Genomic DNA, 16,159 nt, shown 5'->3' with positions numbered 1-16,159 from the left:
AAGAAAGCCACCAAAAAATATTGTTGGCTTTTTTTTCAAACTACCTCTTCCTGTTTCTTTATTTAGGGGTAATAATTTTCTTTTCCAAATTTGGGAAGTATTTTTTTTTTTAACTCTGACACCTACGTTTTTATTGCTGACCTTTGCTGTCTAATCTGCAGTTTCTTCACATTTTGGTTATCAGACATTTTCATTTTACATTGAAAATCCCATGTGTTACAAACACTGTGAAGATTCTGATCAGAAATCTGGATCTTAAAAGTGCTTTCATAATAATAATATAAAATTTACGTTCTTCCAAATGCCATCACTGTCTTTGAAAAATGTAAACATAATTGGGAGGACTTTTATGCCAATTTTTAGCATTGAAATAGCCAGACCATATACAAATTTCCAGGTGGTCCACAGGACTACTGATTAACCATGTTTTGGTAGTCCTCCTAGATTTTAGGGGGGCACCGGACTACCGGACTACCGTTAGTGTCGAACCCGTCACTTATGGTGTATGTATTTTGCACAATGCCTCATATAGTTCATCAGCTGTTGAAAATTCTGATTAAAAATGACCTTTTCTGTAGAGGTCATTGCAACAGTTTAACTAATGAAATTATTTTAGATCCAATGTTTTGAGGAAAATGAATGTTCAAGACATAAATACATGAATGTTGATAGAAAATGATAGTTTATATATTTGTCTTTGATCATAGTAGAACATGGTCATGTATTCTTTTTGTCATGTCTATTTCTGTTTGTATCTGTCAACATCTGTCAACAGACACAGAAAAAAAAGTTGATTGAAAATAGGTTTATCATTCAATAAACATGACATATTAATTTTGAAAGTCTCAATTTCCTGTTTTAGTATTTTTGCGTGGTAAGTGCAATTGAACTTGAAGCAATGTCAAAGGTCAACTGAAAGTCCTGAAATGCTTGCTGACTTGGAAACAACTCCTTCCCACAAAAACACATCATACTGGTAGTTTACAATTCACTTTTAAAGTTATATTAATTGCACTTGACAACATTGTATAAAACATAAATATATGCAGCTGTTTGTAAACATAGCTATCCAACTTAGGCAACCTCTAAAGCCCTCGTCACAACGAACTACCGACACATCTTTACAGCTCCACGACATGAAATTTTGTCAAATTGAGGGTCATCTGTACGATTGTCGTACAACAGTCGCACGATATTTTGAGCATCGTGGCGCTGTCGTGTGTCGAAAATTGGACATGCACCTTTTTTGCTCTCCCATTTTTTGTTGTGTCACTGTCTTGTGGCTGTCGTAAGAGTGTCTTACCATAGTCGTGGGACTGTCGTGTAATAAACACATTGTTGTAGGTACCAACATAAACCATTTTAATGAAAAATAATCGAACGACTGTTGCATGACGGTCGTAAGACAATCTCACGACTGTCGCAAGACACTTGTGATACAGTCCCACGATTGTCTCAAAATACTAAATTTTGTACAATGCTCGCACAACATAGATTGTCTGTCGTATGACAGTGGTACATTCCTTGTGCAACATATTTTCGTTTTATTTAGAAGAATACATTTCGGCAGGAATAAATGTTTGAAAAAAACATACAGTCTGCGAGTGATCCAAGACTGTTGTGAGACAGTTGTACGACAGTGGCATGACAGTGACGTGACAGTAACACACGCATCCCATGACATGAAAACCTAAAAACATAGCCCCAAACAACTCACTCTTGTCGTACGATTGTCGCACAACCGACTTGGGACAAACCATCAACTGTACAATTACAATTTTTTTTTCTGTCGTGTACCCATCGTTGAAATGTTGTAGCTGATGTGACCACTCAAATTTGCTTTTGGACATTTTGCACGACAACTATTTAATAGATCTTCAAACTCATAAGTCGAGTTATACTGACAATACCAAGGATATTTAAAAGAAAAAGACAAACAGCAGTACACAAAACACAAAAATGAAAATAATATACCGAGCAACACGATTATAAATTTACTTACTGTGCTTTTAAGTTTTTGAGATACCCCTGGCCATATCATTAAATAGGAAACACTAAGTTAGAAATTTCATGTTTGGGAAGCTCTTTTCTGGGTTTATTTTCTTCAGAAATGCTCAAAGACTAATATTTAAAACCAAAAGGTGTATAAGAACTGAAACAGTTGAAGAGCTATAACATGATAAAACCAAACAGAACAAAACATATAGGGTAAAATCAAACTTAGGTCATGGCTGAGGGAGTACTATTAGTTGAAACCTTATAAAAGTTTGCTTAATTTTGGACCCATGACTACATTATACAGATATTCTAAATTCCCATTGCGAAAATTTTTACACTTGACCATCACAACTGTCCCACTTGCATAACTATATATTTATTGAACAATATTTGAAAAAAAGTTATCTTACCAACTTAACTGTTATAAATATTACCATGGCTAAATTAATACCTACCTGGTATCTTTTTACAAAACTTGACAACCATAGTTATTTCTGGTACCATGTTCTGTACAAACTGTTCCCACATCTTTGATGGGTCAATCTTCATTTTACTGAAGTCAGGCTGCAATGAAAGAAGAACAACCAAATTACTCTGATGTTGTTATGAGATGAAACAAATATTATATAACCAGTCAGAGCTCAGACATAAATAAGTCTGAATCTGCTTTTGACTCATAGAGGTCTAAATTTGTAAGTTTTAGGATTTGTCTCCCTTTAATACAAGACAAAATACGACTTTAATAAGTCAAATATTGTTAAGCAAGGAATGATTGACCAAAATCAAAAAGTTGCAAATATCGACTTGTACAAGTCGATAAGTTACCAAAATTGGTTAACTTCAAGACCCACGCATATTTATAAAAAGGTCATGCATCTAAATCAAATAATGACAACATTGAAAGCCAATGCTTTGTCTTCTAAAGAAAAATATGAATGAGAGGCTAAAAAATGGGGGAATCATGTTAATTAACCTTACAATGCAACCACCTGGATCCACACCTAATGAGGTAAAACATCTGTGTTTAGTAAGGATGTTCAATTAGATAATTAAATATAGATAGCTCAAGTCCTTGTGAACTCTCAGACAGGTTTTTGCTGTCATAGGTGGTGTACTTTGGCCACCAAGTCAAGTTAAGTTTTTTCATCAACATAAATAGACCTAAACAAGTCTGTCATTTTCTGACTTAGATAAGTCTAAAATTGAAAACACATTTTTATAATAAATACATGTTTTGACTTCTTTAAGTCAAAAACAGAAATCGACTTGTTTATGTCTGAGCTCTGACTGATAACGGGTTTCAACAAAACATGAAAAAATGCTGAATTTTATTCAAATATCTTCATCAAACATTGTCAAAGGGCAACAGCTCGTAAGAAGAAATCCCAAATTGAAATGCAATGATTGTCTACCAAAACTAGAGGCTCTTAAGAGCCTGTGTCGCTCACCTTGGTCTATGTGCATATTAAACAAAGGACACAGATGGATTAATGACAAAATTGTGTTTTGGTGATGGTGATGTGTTTGTAGATCTTACTTTACTGAACACTCTTGCTTCTTACAATTATCTCAATTTTTAATGAACTTGGCCCATTAGTTACAGAGGAAAATATTTTATTAAAATTTACAAAATTATTAAAAATTGACTATAAAGTGCAATAACTTTAAGGGGTCAACTGACCTTTTTGGTCATGCTGACTTATTTGTTGATCTTACTTTGCTGGATATTATTGCTGTGTACAGTTTACCTCTATCTATAATAATATTCAAGATAATAACCAAAAACAGCAAAATTTCCTTAAAAATTACCAATTCAGGGGCAGCAACCCAACAACCAGTTGTTGGATTCATCTGAAAATTTCAGGACAGATAGATCTTGACTTGCAAAGCAATTTAATCCCATGTCTGAATTGCTCTTAACGCTTTGGTTTCAGAGTTCTATTTTTAGCCATGGCAGCCATCTTGGTTGGTTAGCAGGGTCACCGCACACATTTTTTAAAACTAGATACATCAATGATGATTATGGCCAAGTATGGTTAAATTTGGACCAGTAGGTTTTAGAGGAGAAGATTTTTCTAAAAGATTACAAAAAATTACGAAAAATTGGTAAAAAATGACTATAAAGGGCAATAACTCCTTAAGGGGTCAACTGACCATTTTAGTTATTTTCAACTTATTTGTAGATCTTACTTTGCTGAACATTATTGCTGTTTACAGTTTATCTCTATCTATAATAATATTCAAGATAATGGCCAAAAAACGGTATAATTTCCTTAAAATTGCCAATTCAGGGGCAGCAACCCAACAACTGGTTGTCCGATTCGTCTGAAAATTTCAGGGCAGATAGATCTTGACCTGATAAACAATTTTACCCCCCCCCCCCCCCCACCCCCCATGTCAGATTTGCTCTAAATGCTTTGGTTTCAGAGTTATAAGCCAAAATCTACATTTTACCCCTATGTTCTATTCTTAGTTGGTTGGCTGGGTCACGCCACACATTTTTTAAACTAGATACCCCAATAATGGTTTAACTTGGCCCATTAGTTTCAGAGAAGATTTTTGTAAAAGTTAACGATGACGACGATGCCGGACGACGACGCCGGACGACGACGTGAAGGTTTTGAGCCATTCAGTCATTGACATATATATATTATAAGTAAGTATCCTGTGGATTGTTTAAGATCAATAAGTAGACATATTAAAATAAGTAGAAATAGTATGATTGTCAAGGAGAGAATATACACCTGAGATCAACAAAGATGTAAACAACTATAGGTCATTGAATGACCTTAATTAACAAAGAGCAAAACCCATACCTCATAGCAATCCAAATATATATTATAAGGCACACACATAATAAAATGGCAAACATTTCAAAAGAGAAAACATACAGCCTAATTTTGGTGATCTGGGAAAGTTACTGATTACCATAAATGTAGATGGGATATCTTTGTAAAAATAATTCAAATCTGTCTCAAAGTGGAGAGTTCACATCTTTATGATCTTAAAACTTTTGCAAAAAAAAGTTTGAATATAAATAAATGTCAAAGAAAATAAGATGACTATGATTGTCAACAGCACTCTGTATTACGTAAGCTTGTTAGCCATTCACATAACATATTATTGATCTCACAGACAGTGCATACAAACTTTCAAGTATTCCGAGCACTAACCCTCTTGTACTAATTATATAGATAACAACTTTTATTACAACCTATGATCTAATTGATGTGGTAAAGATGAGGTTTTTTATTATGATAAAAACATTTTTCTAATGACTTTAGAACATGGAAAAAGTCAATATTTGAAGTAAAGTAATTGTTAGAATCTCGTAAGCATTTTTTTATGGGCTATAAATTATGGGAAAAAGAAATGATACTACACATAATTTTTGGAAAGTGTTCAATAATTTATATAGAACATTCTTAAAATAAACTAAGAACCTTCCCTAAGCATGCTGTGGAATTTCTGTTATCCAATGCAAGTACTTTTTTGAGAAATTCCTAAATACCCAGGACCATGAGAACCTTTCCTGTAAAATTGCCTACAACCCAGTATGTTTCATGAGAAATTTCTTCAAAACCCTGTACCTTCCAGAGAAATCACTACAAAACCCAGTAACATTCTTGAGAAATTTCTTCAAAACCCAGTACCTCTCCTAATAAATTTCTTCAAAACCCAGTACCTTTTTTGAGAAATTTCTTTCAAAACCCAGTACCTTTTTTTGAGAAATTTCTTTCAAAACCCAGTACCTTTTATGAGAAATTTCTTCAAAACCTTTCCTGAGAAATTTCTTTCATTTGCAAAATAAAAATGTCATACCATGATTACAAACATAATATTAAAGTTTCAAACAGTACAACAATTAACAAAAGCAACTATTGTACTTTAAATGAAATAGACATCAAAAGATGTTTATGAATGATCTTTCAGGTGCCAAATAAACAATAGAAAAATGAAAAGGTGAAGGTTATTTGTTATGAAAAGTCTATTTAAAGAAAACAAACATGATTGTATGGAGGCCATACATCTTCAAGGTTGTAAATGTATAAATAATCCAAAGGGAAAATAATCTTCTTATCGTTTCTCTCAGTGCAATCAAGGCATTTAATAGGAAATGAAAATTTGAAACGAAAAAAAAATTGTAAGTTCAATAAAAGAGTGATTACATTTTTTGTTTGTAACATTTTGAATCAAGCTGCAATCAATAGAAAACTAATCAGGTATCATATAATTTTGCAATCTCTAATGGATTATCAACAGTTTTTACTGTTATTCATGTAAAATGATGAAAAATACAAATTAATTTCAATCTTTGAACTAATCTTATGATTATAAATCAATTAATGTAACTTGTAAGGATTAGATCAGTTAAAATTAACCAAATACTTCACAAAAAGTAGTTACAAACATAGAATGTGTCCATGGGTCATAGAAGGCAGATTATGCCCCCGCTGGAATTGCATACAAAGTAATAAAGGGCATTTACCCTCAGCCATTGAAAAGTTAAAAAAAATTTAACATACAATTGAAAATCTTAAATTGACCAGCTCATAAATTTTAATATTTTTTTTTTTTTAGTTATTGAAACCTGCCTATTGCGATTCAATAAAAATCTTAACTTGTAGGGTTTTTTTTATCTTTCAACTAACTTGATTTTATATATTCAAATGATAGTTGATAGAATATTGTATCTCACTGCTGCAGCAAGATTGTGACAAGTCAGCAATGTTAAAAGTGCAAGTGTAAAAATGTAAATGACTTGCCTAACGAGTATGGAAGGTCTCTAACTATGAATTGTATCAGGTGGGACATTGATGGTAGTGTGATTATAGTAATTGTTATTCTTATTTATCCTGCAATTGGGTGTCCTACTATACAGATAAAGCCCTACAGATATCGCTATGCTGTATCTGTATACTATACAGATATCGCTTTAAAGCTCCGCCCACTGCCGGACTGAGTATTGTTTGAACCTGTGTGACCTCAGAATGTGTATTCCAGTTGCATTCCAATGACGATGACAATTGTCGATTTCAAAACTTGAATGTGTATGATTGTGTTACAAAATCAAACATGTCAATTTCGGCATGCATGTTTAGTGAATGTCAAGTCTGAAGCGTAGGACAACTGACGTACACTTCTGTTTCAAATTTGACAATGTTTTGTTAATTGTTTTTACTGTTGAAATTAGTTGCTATGTTAAAATAGATAATTATTCACCTTGAGCGATGTATTATTGTTGACCATTCGAGATTCTTTTTTGCGAACCCGTCTTCAGAGTATGTGGGATTTTGATATTACTACGCGGGCCTCAAGGGATTACAAATCGCAAATAAATGCTTAATACGTTAGTTTTTGTGTCTTTCAAAACACAAACAATATACATAATTAATTGCAGGATAAAGACAATAACTGTTTAGTGTCTTTAAATATCAGTTGTATTTGTACTCGGCTCAAAACAGGTGTAGTAGCTCGCTAAAAGCTCGCATACACCTTGTTTCCTAGCCTCGTACAAATACAGCTGATATTTAAAGACACTAAACAGTTATTGTCTATATAATTCAGACAACTCAATATCAATAGTAAGTGCACAACTTCAGTACTGAACAAAATCTCTTTATATTTTTTAAAACTGTGGGAGGTGTTGATCACACAAAATTGGTACTCTTTTTGTCAATTTTGCTGAAAATTATAATAAATATTCAAAGTATGGAAAAAATGAAAAAATGCAAGTTGTCATTGTATCAATACTAAAAAAAAAAAAGGAAAGTCCCATTACACTGTAAAAATTGTCAAAACAACATGGAAGTACAATATGGTCATTGACATATGTTGGCAAATAATTTTATTTAATGGATGAGAGCTTTGGTTTCATGAAGAAGTTGAGTTCAAAATGAGTGATTGTGGTACAATATGGTAAAAGTTCCATAACTCTTTTAAAATGGTCAAATCAAACTGACTGCATGCTGCTGTTAATACAACACCTATAGCTATTAATGGTAACTAATTAAGAAATAGGTCAAACATTTTGGTGTCAAAACTCAGAAATTCTAGAACCCTTCTTTTACAAATATAGAATCATTTGTTAAACAGCACTAGCATACAGAATGCCTCATGTCAATGCATGTGCAAGTATGCACGGAGAGGGCTATGTTTACAAGTAAGTACTACCTAATGACTTACCAGCATATTCTGTGCCTTCAACTTTTCTAGCCTCATGTTGGCCTCTCGTACATTTTGGTATGTTGGTTTACATGTTTTAAAGTGTGCATTGACCACTTCTTCTGTAACTTGATCCAGTAGGTTTTTTCGAATATCAGATGGTCTCTTGACCACCTCAGCCATGATTTTATTTATATCAATTGAGAATGTATTGTCGTCATACATTTCCTCTACGTGCGTAGGACTGTCCATTCCTTCGTCTCTTTGTTCTGTATACATAATCGGATGCTCACTGATAATATGCTGGTCTGGACTGAATCGGTCAACATAATCATTTTCGAATCTTGATTCCTGTATATCAGGCAAACTATTTTGATTAAAAACATCAACATCTAAATCTTGAGGGCAAAAGTCCATGACCGGGTTATGGGATCCTGATTTCGCACAAGACCTTATTTCATCTGTTGGCTCCGCCTTAATTTCCACAGGAGAATAATTAGCAGAATGAGGAATGCGCATGCCCATCAAAAGAGGGTCTATATTCAACGATGTTTTACAGTCTTCCATGATATTTTCACCATCAATTAACTGGTGTTGATTATCCTGAGGAGGCGATGAACTTTTATTACTTGACGGACTACTTAGACTGGAATACCCAGAATCGTTACCTTGTCTTTGTCCTGGTACCTTAACTGTACCGTTACTTGTATTGTTTTGGTTGTTATGATTTCTCTGATGCTCTCTAAAGCTTACTTGTGCCGCACTCAAGAAAGCTTCCATCATCTCTGGCTTAAGTGAGCCACTCTGTTGTAAAATTCCCTGCAGTTCAGCCATGCGTAGCTTATTTAAGTCTTGAGAGGAGGGATATGGAGCAATCGGTAAATTTGTAGTAGGCTTGGAGTCACGACTTCCTGGATCCTTCATTCTCTTTGGCCTTCTACCAAGTCTTGAAGCTGAAAAAAGTAAGAAAAATTAAGACTTGGATTTTGTAATATTTGTATGAGGAATTAGAATGGAATAATGAAAATCAACATTTAACAAACTAAACAAACCGAATATTATGTTGAAACTAAAATTGGCCTAAAATTAATCTTCAAGGAAAATAACTCCTATAAAGAGTCAATTGGTAGTTTCAATCACATAAACATTTTTGTCCTCTTGATTTCTATAGTTCATGTAGTTTCTGTCTATAAATTAATATACATCTTTTATTGTTTTCAAGTAACTATAGACAAGTACGCAAAATTTGGTAAAATAGTGTTCATTAAGAGCAATAATATTGGTACATGTGTAGAAATGTAGAGTTTGTAGATCTTTGCTATGTATGTATTACCAGAGACATATATACAAATGTATATATGTCTCTGGTATTACATGTATTATTGTTTTTTAAGGTATTCATCATTTATGAACATTTTATCCTTATCTGTAGGTCATGGTGGCCTACTTTTCATGTCAGATATGCCACAGTATTATGCACAAACTGTAATCTAAACATCTAAAGCAATGTAAATATAGGAACAGATGTGGTATGATTGCCAATGAGGGCCATATGAAATTGAACAGAGAAGGTTGATAAAGCTCACTCACTTAGTATTTGTTTTTTTATGTTTTATGTTGGCATCAAAAGTCTACACTTCCATCATCTTCAAAAAATTATGTGTACCGGTATGCTGATGAGTTTTTTTTAACCCTAACAATGTGAACTTAATTGTGATTGATCTCTATACAATGATGGAGAATAGTAGAAGTTCTATTCAAAATATCACACACACACATTTTCTTATTCTTAGACTTTTAAACAAGGTTTACACATGAAGTTTTGAAATGGATGTCTAAATATGCATGTTTAAACTTGTTGTATAAATTGTCCTTTAGTGTATGTTGTATCACAAATGAAAGAACTGAGTTACCTCACAATGCCACAGTCAAAGGGAGAAAATGTCAACCTTATAACATAATTATATCAAGATAAAATGGGCTATGAACGAAGCTCAATGATATATAAAAAAACAGATGGGAATCTAAACAATAATAAGCAGCTAGGATGAACAAAAAAGCATTGTGAACAAAATGATGATATTTATAAACTAATTCATCACTTATGATTACAATCTGGCATGAAAACTTGAATATGTCATGTACTTTTACATAGGATATTGTTAAAAGATACCAGTTGAGATAATTCTTTAATTGATTTAAAAATGTATTTGGATTAAAACTGAAAGTAATCTAAAACTATTTTCAGTAACATCTATTTAATATGTTTTTCATGTTTTAGTGTAAATAGTCCTTTATAATGACATAATACAGTATACATATATAATTGTGTACATGGTTATTCAGCCATTCAATAATCTATAAATGAAAAGTCACTACGACACTATTACTAAGCTTTTTCTACCAATAAATTTTCCGTTTTTTTTAAAGATTTTATTCAAGACTATAGTGAATCATAGAATATTACAACATTTTATAAATTATCAAACTTTTTTTCTAAATATTCAATACAGGTGCTTTGTTAATATTCAGTTTTAATAATTTATGATTCGGATAAATAAAAAAAAGACTTGGTATTTAACTGTTTAAGATATTTAGAATTTCTTTGTCAGGAATATCATATTGATTATTGAGGTGTTTTGTACAACAGGAAGCACATAAATAATATGATATTTTTAAACTTCAAAGCTGCTTAAATATGAGTTCTTTAAAGGACTGATTCCTGCTGTTTAAAAGCATTATTTGTTTACATAGCTTAGTACATGGCAATTTTAGAGAAGTAGTTTTAACAAGGGTCAACATCAATAACATCACAATTACAATTCTCCAATTAGTACTTGACAAAACCTATAGTTATGTTTGAGGAGACTCTTGGGTACTAATAGTAATCATTATGTGAAATCATGTAACTAGCAGATGACAGCTTAATGATATAGACAATTTCCGTACATGACATATGTGCAAAAATATCTTTACATTACAAATATATGACCCCAAATCTTTCAATTAATATTTCCACATATTTGTGCAAAAATATCTTGACATTACAAATATATGACCCCAAATCTTTCAATACATGCAATTACTGTGACCTTAACCTTAACCTTCAAAACATTATCTTCAGTATAGATTATGACACCATGTACATGTACACATATCAATTAAAAATATTTTATTTTTGAAATTGTAAATTGTCCTGTACCGTAATATAAATCATGCGCTACAGCTGATTTATATTGTATAAATTGTAAGTTTGTTTATAAGTTTTGAAGACCATTTCAATTGCTCAATTCAATACAAACTATGCAACAAACGAAAGAAATTTCTTAGATTTTAAAACAATATTCATTGGTCAGGTCTATAAGGCTTTTATATATATCTGAACAAAACTTATAATAACAGCCCATTAGTTATCTCTATTTAATTTTTTCATATTTTCCATGTCTGGGCCTATAATATAGCCCACTATAAGGTATCAAATTTTATCATTGTTGAAGGCTGTATGGTTACATATATAATTGCTTTAATCCACTTCATTTGAACTATGGTAGATAGTTGTCTCATTAGCAATTATAATCCATCTCCTTCTTGTTTTATCATACTATTTACATATTGAATATATATTGATACAGTTGAATGGTCTATAAAAATTAAGGCTGTAAATGTGTAAAGCATAATAATAAACAAGGTATTTGCAGAATATCATTTTCTTATGTTAACTAGAGACACGCATCGACTTTTATTTCAAATTTTAATGAAATGATTTTCTTTAACATTTTATACTAATCCTTATGTGTAATTTATTTTCCTGAGCACATATTGTCATTCTAAATTACTCTTTGTCAATGACCTGTTACATAAGGTAAGATATATGTCATGAATCGGATCAGGTTACTCATATATCCAGTCATTTTCACCTAGCAGTAAATGACTTCTCTGCACCAACTTTAGGGTGAAGAGCAACCACTACATGATTACATACTTGTATCAGGTAATATATACAACAGTAACTTTCAAAAGGGTCATACTCCAAGATCAAAACTGCCCAAAAGAGTAGATATAGACCTGCAATTTTATTTAACTGAGAAGAAGATTTAAGAGGGAGGAGGGGGTTCTGGAGGCCTTGGCCACAATCTTATGGAGCTACATATATAAATGCATATACTTTTTACTAGCAACAGGGCAAATGTTGGCCAACTAGGGACCCCACCCTTTTTTTCAAAACCTGTAGCCATAGATTGGTCCCTCAAACACTTGGTTCATATCTAGTCCTTCTGGCTCTCATTGTTTCTCACAGCTATAGCTTATTTCAAACATCTATGGAAAGTATTTGTTGTTTAATAGATAAAAAAGGTTTAATTTTACCCCATAGTTCCAGAAAAGATTGGGAAATAAGTGTTCAGATCACTGAGGCCCTGAAGAAAGAAAATAGATAGAGAAAATTGAGCTCAATGACAGATAACAAAATTTGGTGTATTTCATTAAATTAATTTACACCAAGATATTATTGTAAATGCAAAAGGATAGATTTCAATCATTTAGAAGAGGGGTCTAGTGTCAATTGACCTTATATTTTGAAAAAACAAGATAAATCACAGGATAGCCAATTACAGTTAATGATCAACATCTCAGAGTAATTCAAAATGTTTCACCAGTACAAAATGGCACCTTGCCATGAGGGTTAAAGTTCTGAAATGATAAATACTAATCCTTAAATTCTTTTGACTAAAATAATCCCTACGTTTCTATCTTTAACTTTAATGATAGGTTTCAAGAGACATTACTGTAACAATAATTCAAATTTTTATTTGCCTCTTTTTACCTAACAACCCTGTCTATTATGTAATAATTGCATCCCCGGGGAGTCTAGTAACTATTCTGTCTACAATCATGGGTCCTGTGTCTTTCTGATATCCTCAATTGAACCATTATAAGAAATTAAAATTTTAAGAATACAATAAACTTCTTTCATTCGTCATGTGAATATTTTTTGAAAGAATATCAATTTCACATGTACATGCCATCTAAAATGCAACATAGGATGATAAATTCTACCCTTCCTATTATCAAACAAATTTCCTCAAGGCTAAAACATGTGACCTAACTACCATACCATTACTATTCATAAGCTATTACAATCTGCACTGTAATGTAAACATATGCATAAAACTAAGGTCAGCTCACCTAGTTTTCAACCAATCAGATTCAAGCTCACCTAGTTTCCAACGAATCAACTTCTGCTTATATATTTAGACTAATGTTCCTAGTACAGGGCATTCTCCTTGTTGATATTTTAATAAACAAAAACAATATTTGACAGTAGTTAAATTATTTTTTTTTCCTTCTGTATAATATTTAGTTACACAAATTTAAAATTGTCCAACTTCAAAATTTTATTTCATAATGAAAGAATTGTACTTTTATTGGTAAATACATTCTATTTTAGGCAGTGTATATCTTATTAATTAATCTAGTCTACAATATCAGATAAAGTATCAATAAAATTGATCTACAGTATATTCAGGGTAAATGAGATTTTCTGTATTTACAGATAATCGCACGGAGATAATTATACTGTCAATATTCATCATGGGTTAAATGGAGTGGTTTATTCAGATACAAGTCCTTCTTTCTTTCTTTCATTAGTTTTGCACTACTACTAGAAGGTCCAAGCTAACCAGCAATGGATTAAGAGGGGGCACTTTATGGAGCTATGGTTAATGCCATTAAGACATCCCACTTCAAATGATGCCTAGTGTTAGGTGAAAAAGTGGTGTATTCAGACATGTCAAGACCTTCTTTCCTACTTTTATTAGTATTCCACTCCTCTCTATGAGGTCCCAGCTACACAGGGATGGACTTAGATGGGGGTGTCTTATGGAGATATGGTTAATGCATAGACTTTTTACACGTCCCACTCCAAATGTTGCCTAGTTTTAGGGGGAAAAGTGGTATTCAGACACATTAAGTGCTTCTATCCGATCGGATATCCTCCTTTCATTAAATTTCCACTCCTCTTCCTCTTTATAAGCCCCAAGCTACACAGAAATAGATTTAGAGGAGTGCCTTATAGGGCTACATATACGGTTAATAAATAAAACTTTTTACTGGTCCAACTCCAAATGTTGCCTAGTTTAGGGGTACCCTCTTTCATTGAAAAGCCTGGATCCGCATCTGCTACATATCTTTGTCTCAATCAGATCTGATCATCAGATGATAAGATTTGTGAGAAGTAATCCTCTATATTATTACCAATACACCTGAGTCACCTGCCATTTTAATCAATATAATAATGTAATGTGGTATGATGATAATTAGCAGATGTGGTATGATTTCAAAAACCAAAAATGTTTACAATAACAGGTCACAGTCCCATATATATTGACAGTACTACAAAATATGAATTTTGTAACATTTTGAACAGATATGTCAGGTTGAGGAGGGGCATTTTAAAAACCCCTCCTGAACATTATGTGTATTTAATTACACAGACTATCAAAAAGCATAGTTAGGAGTCATGATCAGGAGCCGGTAGCCCAGTGGTTGTTGTTTGTTCGTGTCTGTCATATTTGTTTTTTGGAAATTTTATTGTTATAAAGTAAGCCATGTTTTCAATTGCTTCATATGTCACTGGGGTATTTTATAGCCTACTAGATGCAGTATGGATTTTTCTCATTGTTGAAGGCCTCACTGTTGCCTAAAATTGCTTTCATCCACTTCATTTGAACTTTGGTGGATAGCTTTGTCATTGGCAATCATATCACATCTCTTAATTTTTATATGGTTAATTTATTATTCTTTATATTATCTATCGATAAGTTAGCTAAACAGCTGGTTTTTATTCATCTCATAAATAATCAATATAGTTTCCCTAAAAGGTTAAAGGTATATGTTTTGGCAAATTTCACTGTGAAGAGGTTATAAAAGGCATATCCATGTACATGTACCCCAGTGATTAAAAACACATCAAAATTCATCTGATAAAAGCAAAATACAGGACGAATACACAAGCTATAAACTAATCAAAATATTTTATCAAATTTGACATTTGGTCAGAATTTATCTTTCAGTCTGGATCTGCATGTTATATTTGCATCAACATATTTTATAAGTTTTATCATACTAAACAAGGGTTTTAGTATACCTTATAATGATGGACTTTTGTGTGATTGAATATCTAAAACATGCAACACTATTGCTTTTAATAACTACCAGGATCTGCAATCATACAGCTATACAACCTGTTAAGCTTGTTTAAAACCCACCAGGATAACATGAGATCAATCTGACCATGCACTAAAACATTTTGTAAATCCAAAGAAAAGGGAACTGGTTACATTTTACCTAGTCTATATTTTTCTACATTGAACTTAAATCATTTAAAATATAATACAGAATACAAAAGCTTACTTCTCAAACAAATCAATACCTTTATTATTTAGGTTATATCTGCTATTCATATTTCAATAATACTTTTCAAGGTAACATGGAGTTTAATATTGTTTTTATTGTTCCTGGGGTCATAAAGAAGTTTTTTTTTTCTTCTTTCTAAATACCTAAATTGAGTTCAATCCTGGTCACATCAATAAAACATTTCATTACTGCAAAACAAGGTTCATTTTATGTACAAAATAAAATAAATGGGGAATGTGTCCTTGGGACACAGATGATGCCCCCACTTGCATAAAACGTCATAAAGGAACATAATCAAGATCTGTAAAAATGACGCTTCCCAAATTTGTTCCTGATTGACCTTTGTGGTAATAAGCATTTTGTATAAGTTTCATAACATTTGGTTGAGGATAAGCTTAAGTTAGAGAATGAAAACAAAAACATTCAACAATTTTTCATTTTATAAAGGGGCATAACATTACGGCAGAGGCATAATAATAATTTCAACTACAGGCAAAGAGAATCTATACAACAAAGTATTCACAAAAATACCAAACTCCAAAGTAATTTCAAAAAGGGGAGAGTACATTAAACCTGATAATTC

The 16,159-nt window shown here is 32.2% G+C and overlaps 1 protein-coding gene across 4 annotated transcripts in view; it reads right to left on the bottom strand.

Moving 5' to 3' along the window:
- LOC139490062 (nuclear receptor ROR-beta-like) overlaps window positions 1–16,159 on the bottom strand; it is a 71,566-nt gene that overhangs the window by 16,551 nt on the left and 38,856 nt on the right. For all 4 annotated transcript variants that reach the window (XR_011656248.1, XM_071276914.1, XM_071276921.1 and 1 more), the window contains 2 exons: window positions 8,185–9,116; window positions 2,454–2,562 (listed from right to left, as the gene is read on the bottom strand). Coding sequence is in view for 3 of the 4 variants with exons in the window: in XM_071276914.1 (XP_071133015.1) it covers window positions 2,454–2,562; window positions 8,185–9,116 (1,041 nt within the window). In the remaining variant the exon portion in view is untranslated. The remainder of the gene's footprint in view (window positions 1–2,453; window positions 2,563–8,184; window positions 9,117–16,159) is intronic.

The sequence above is a fragment of the Mytilus edulis genome, chromosome 1 (genome assembly GCF_963676685.1).
Source record: "Mytilus edulis chromosome 1, xbMytEdul2.2, whole genome shotgun sequence".
Classification (NCBI taxonomy): Eukaryota; Metazoa; Mollusca; class Bivalvia; order Mytilida; family Mytilidae; genus Mytilus; species Mytilus edulis.
This window is presented reverse-complemented; position numbering and strand designations above follow the sequence as displayed.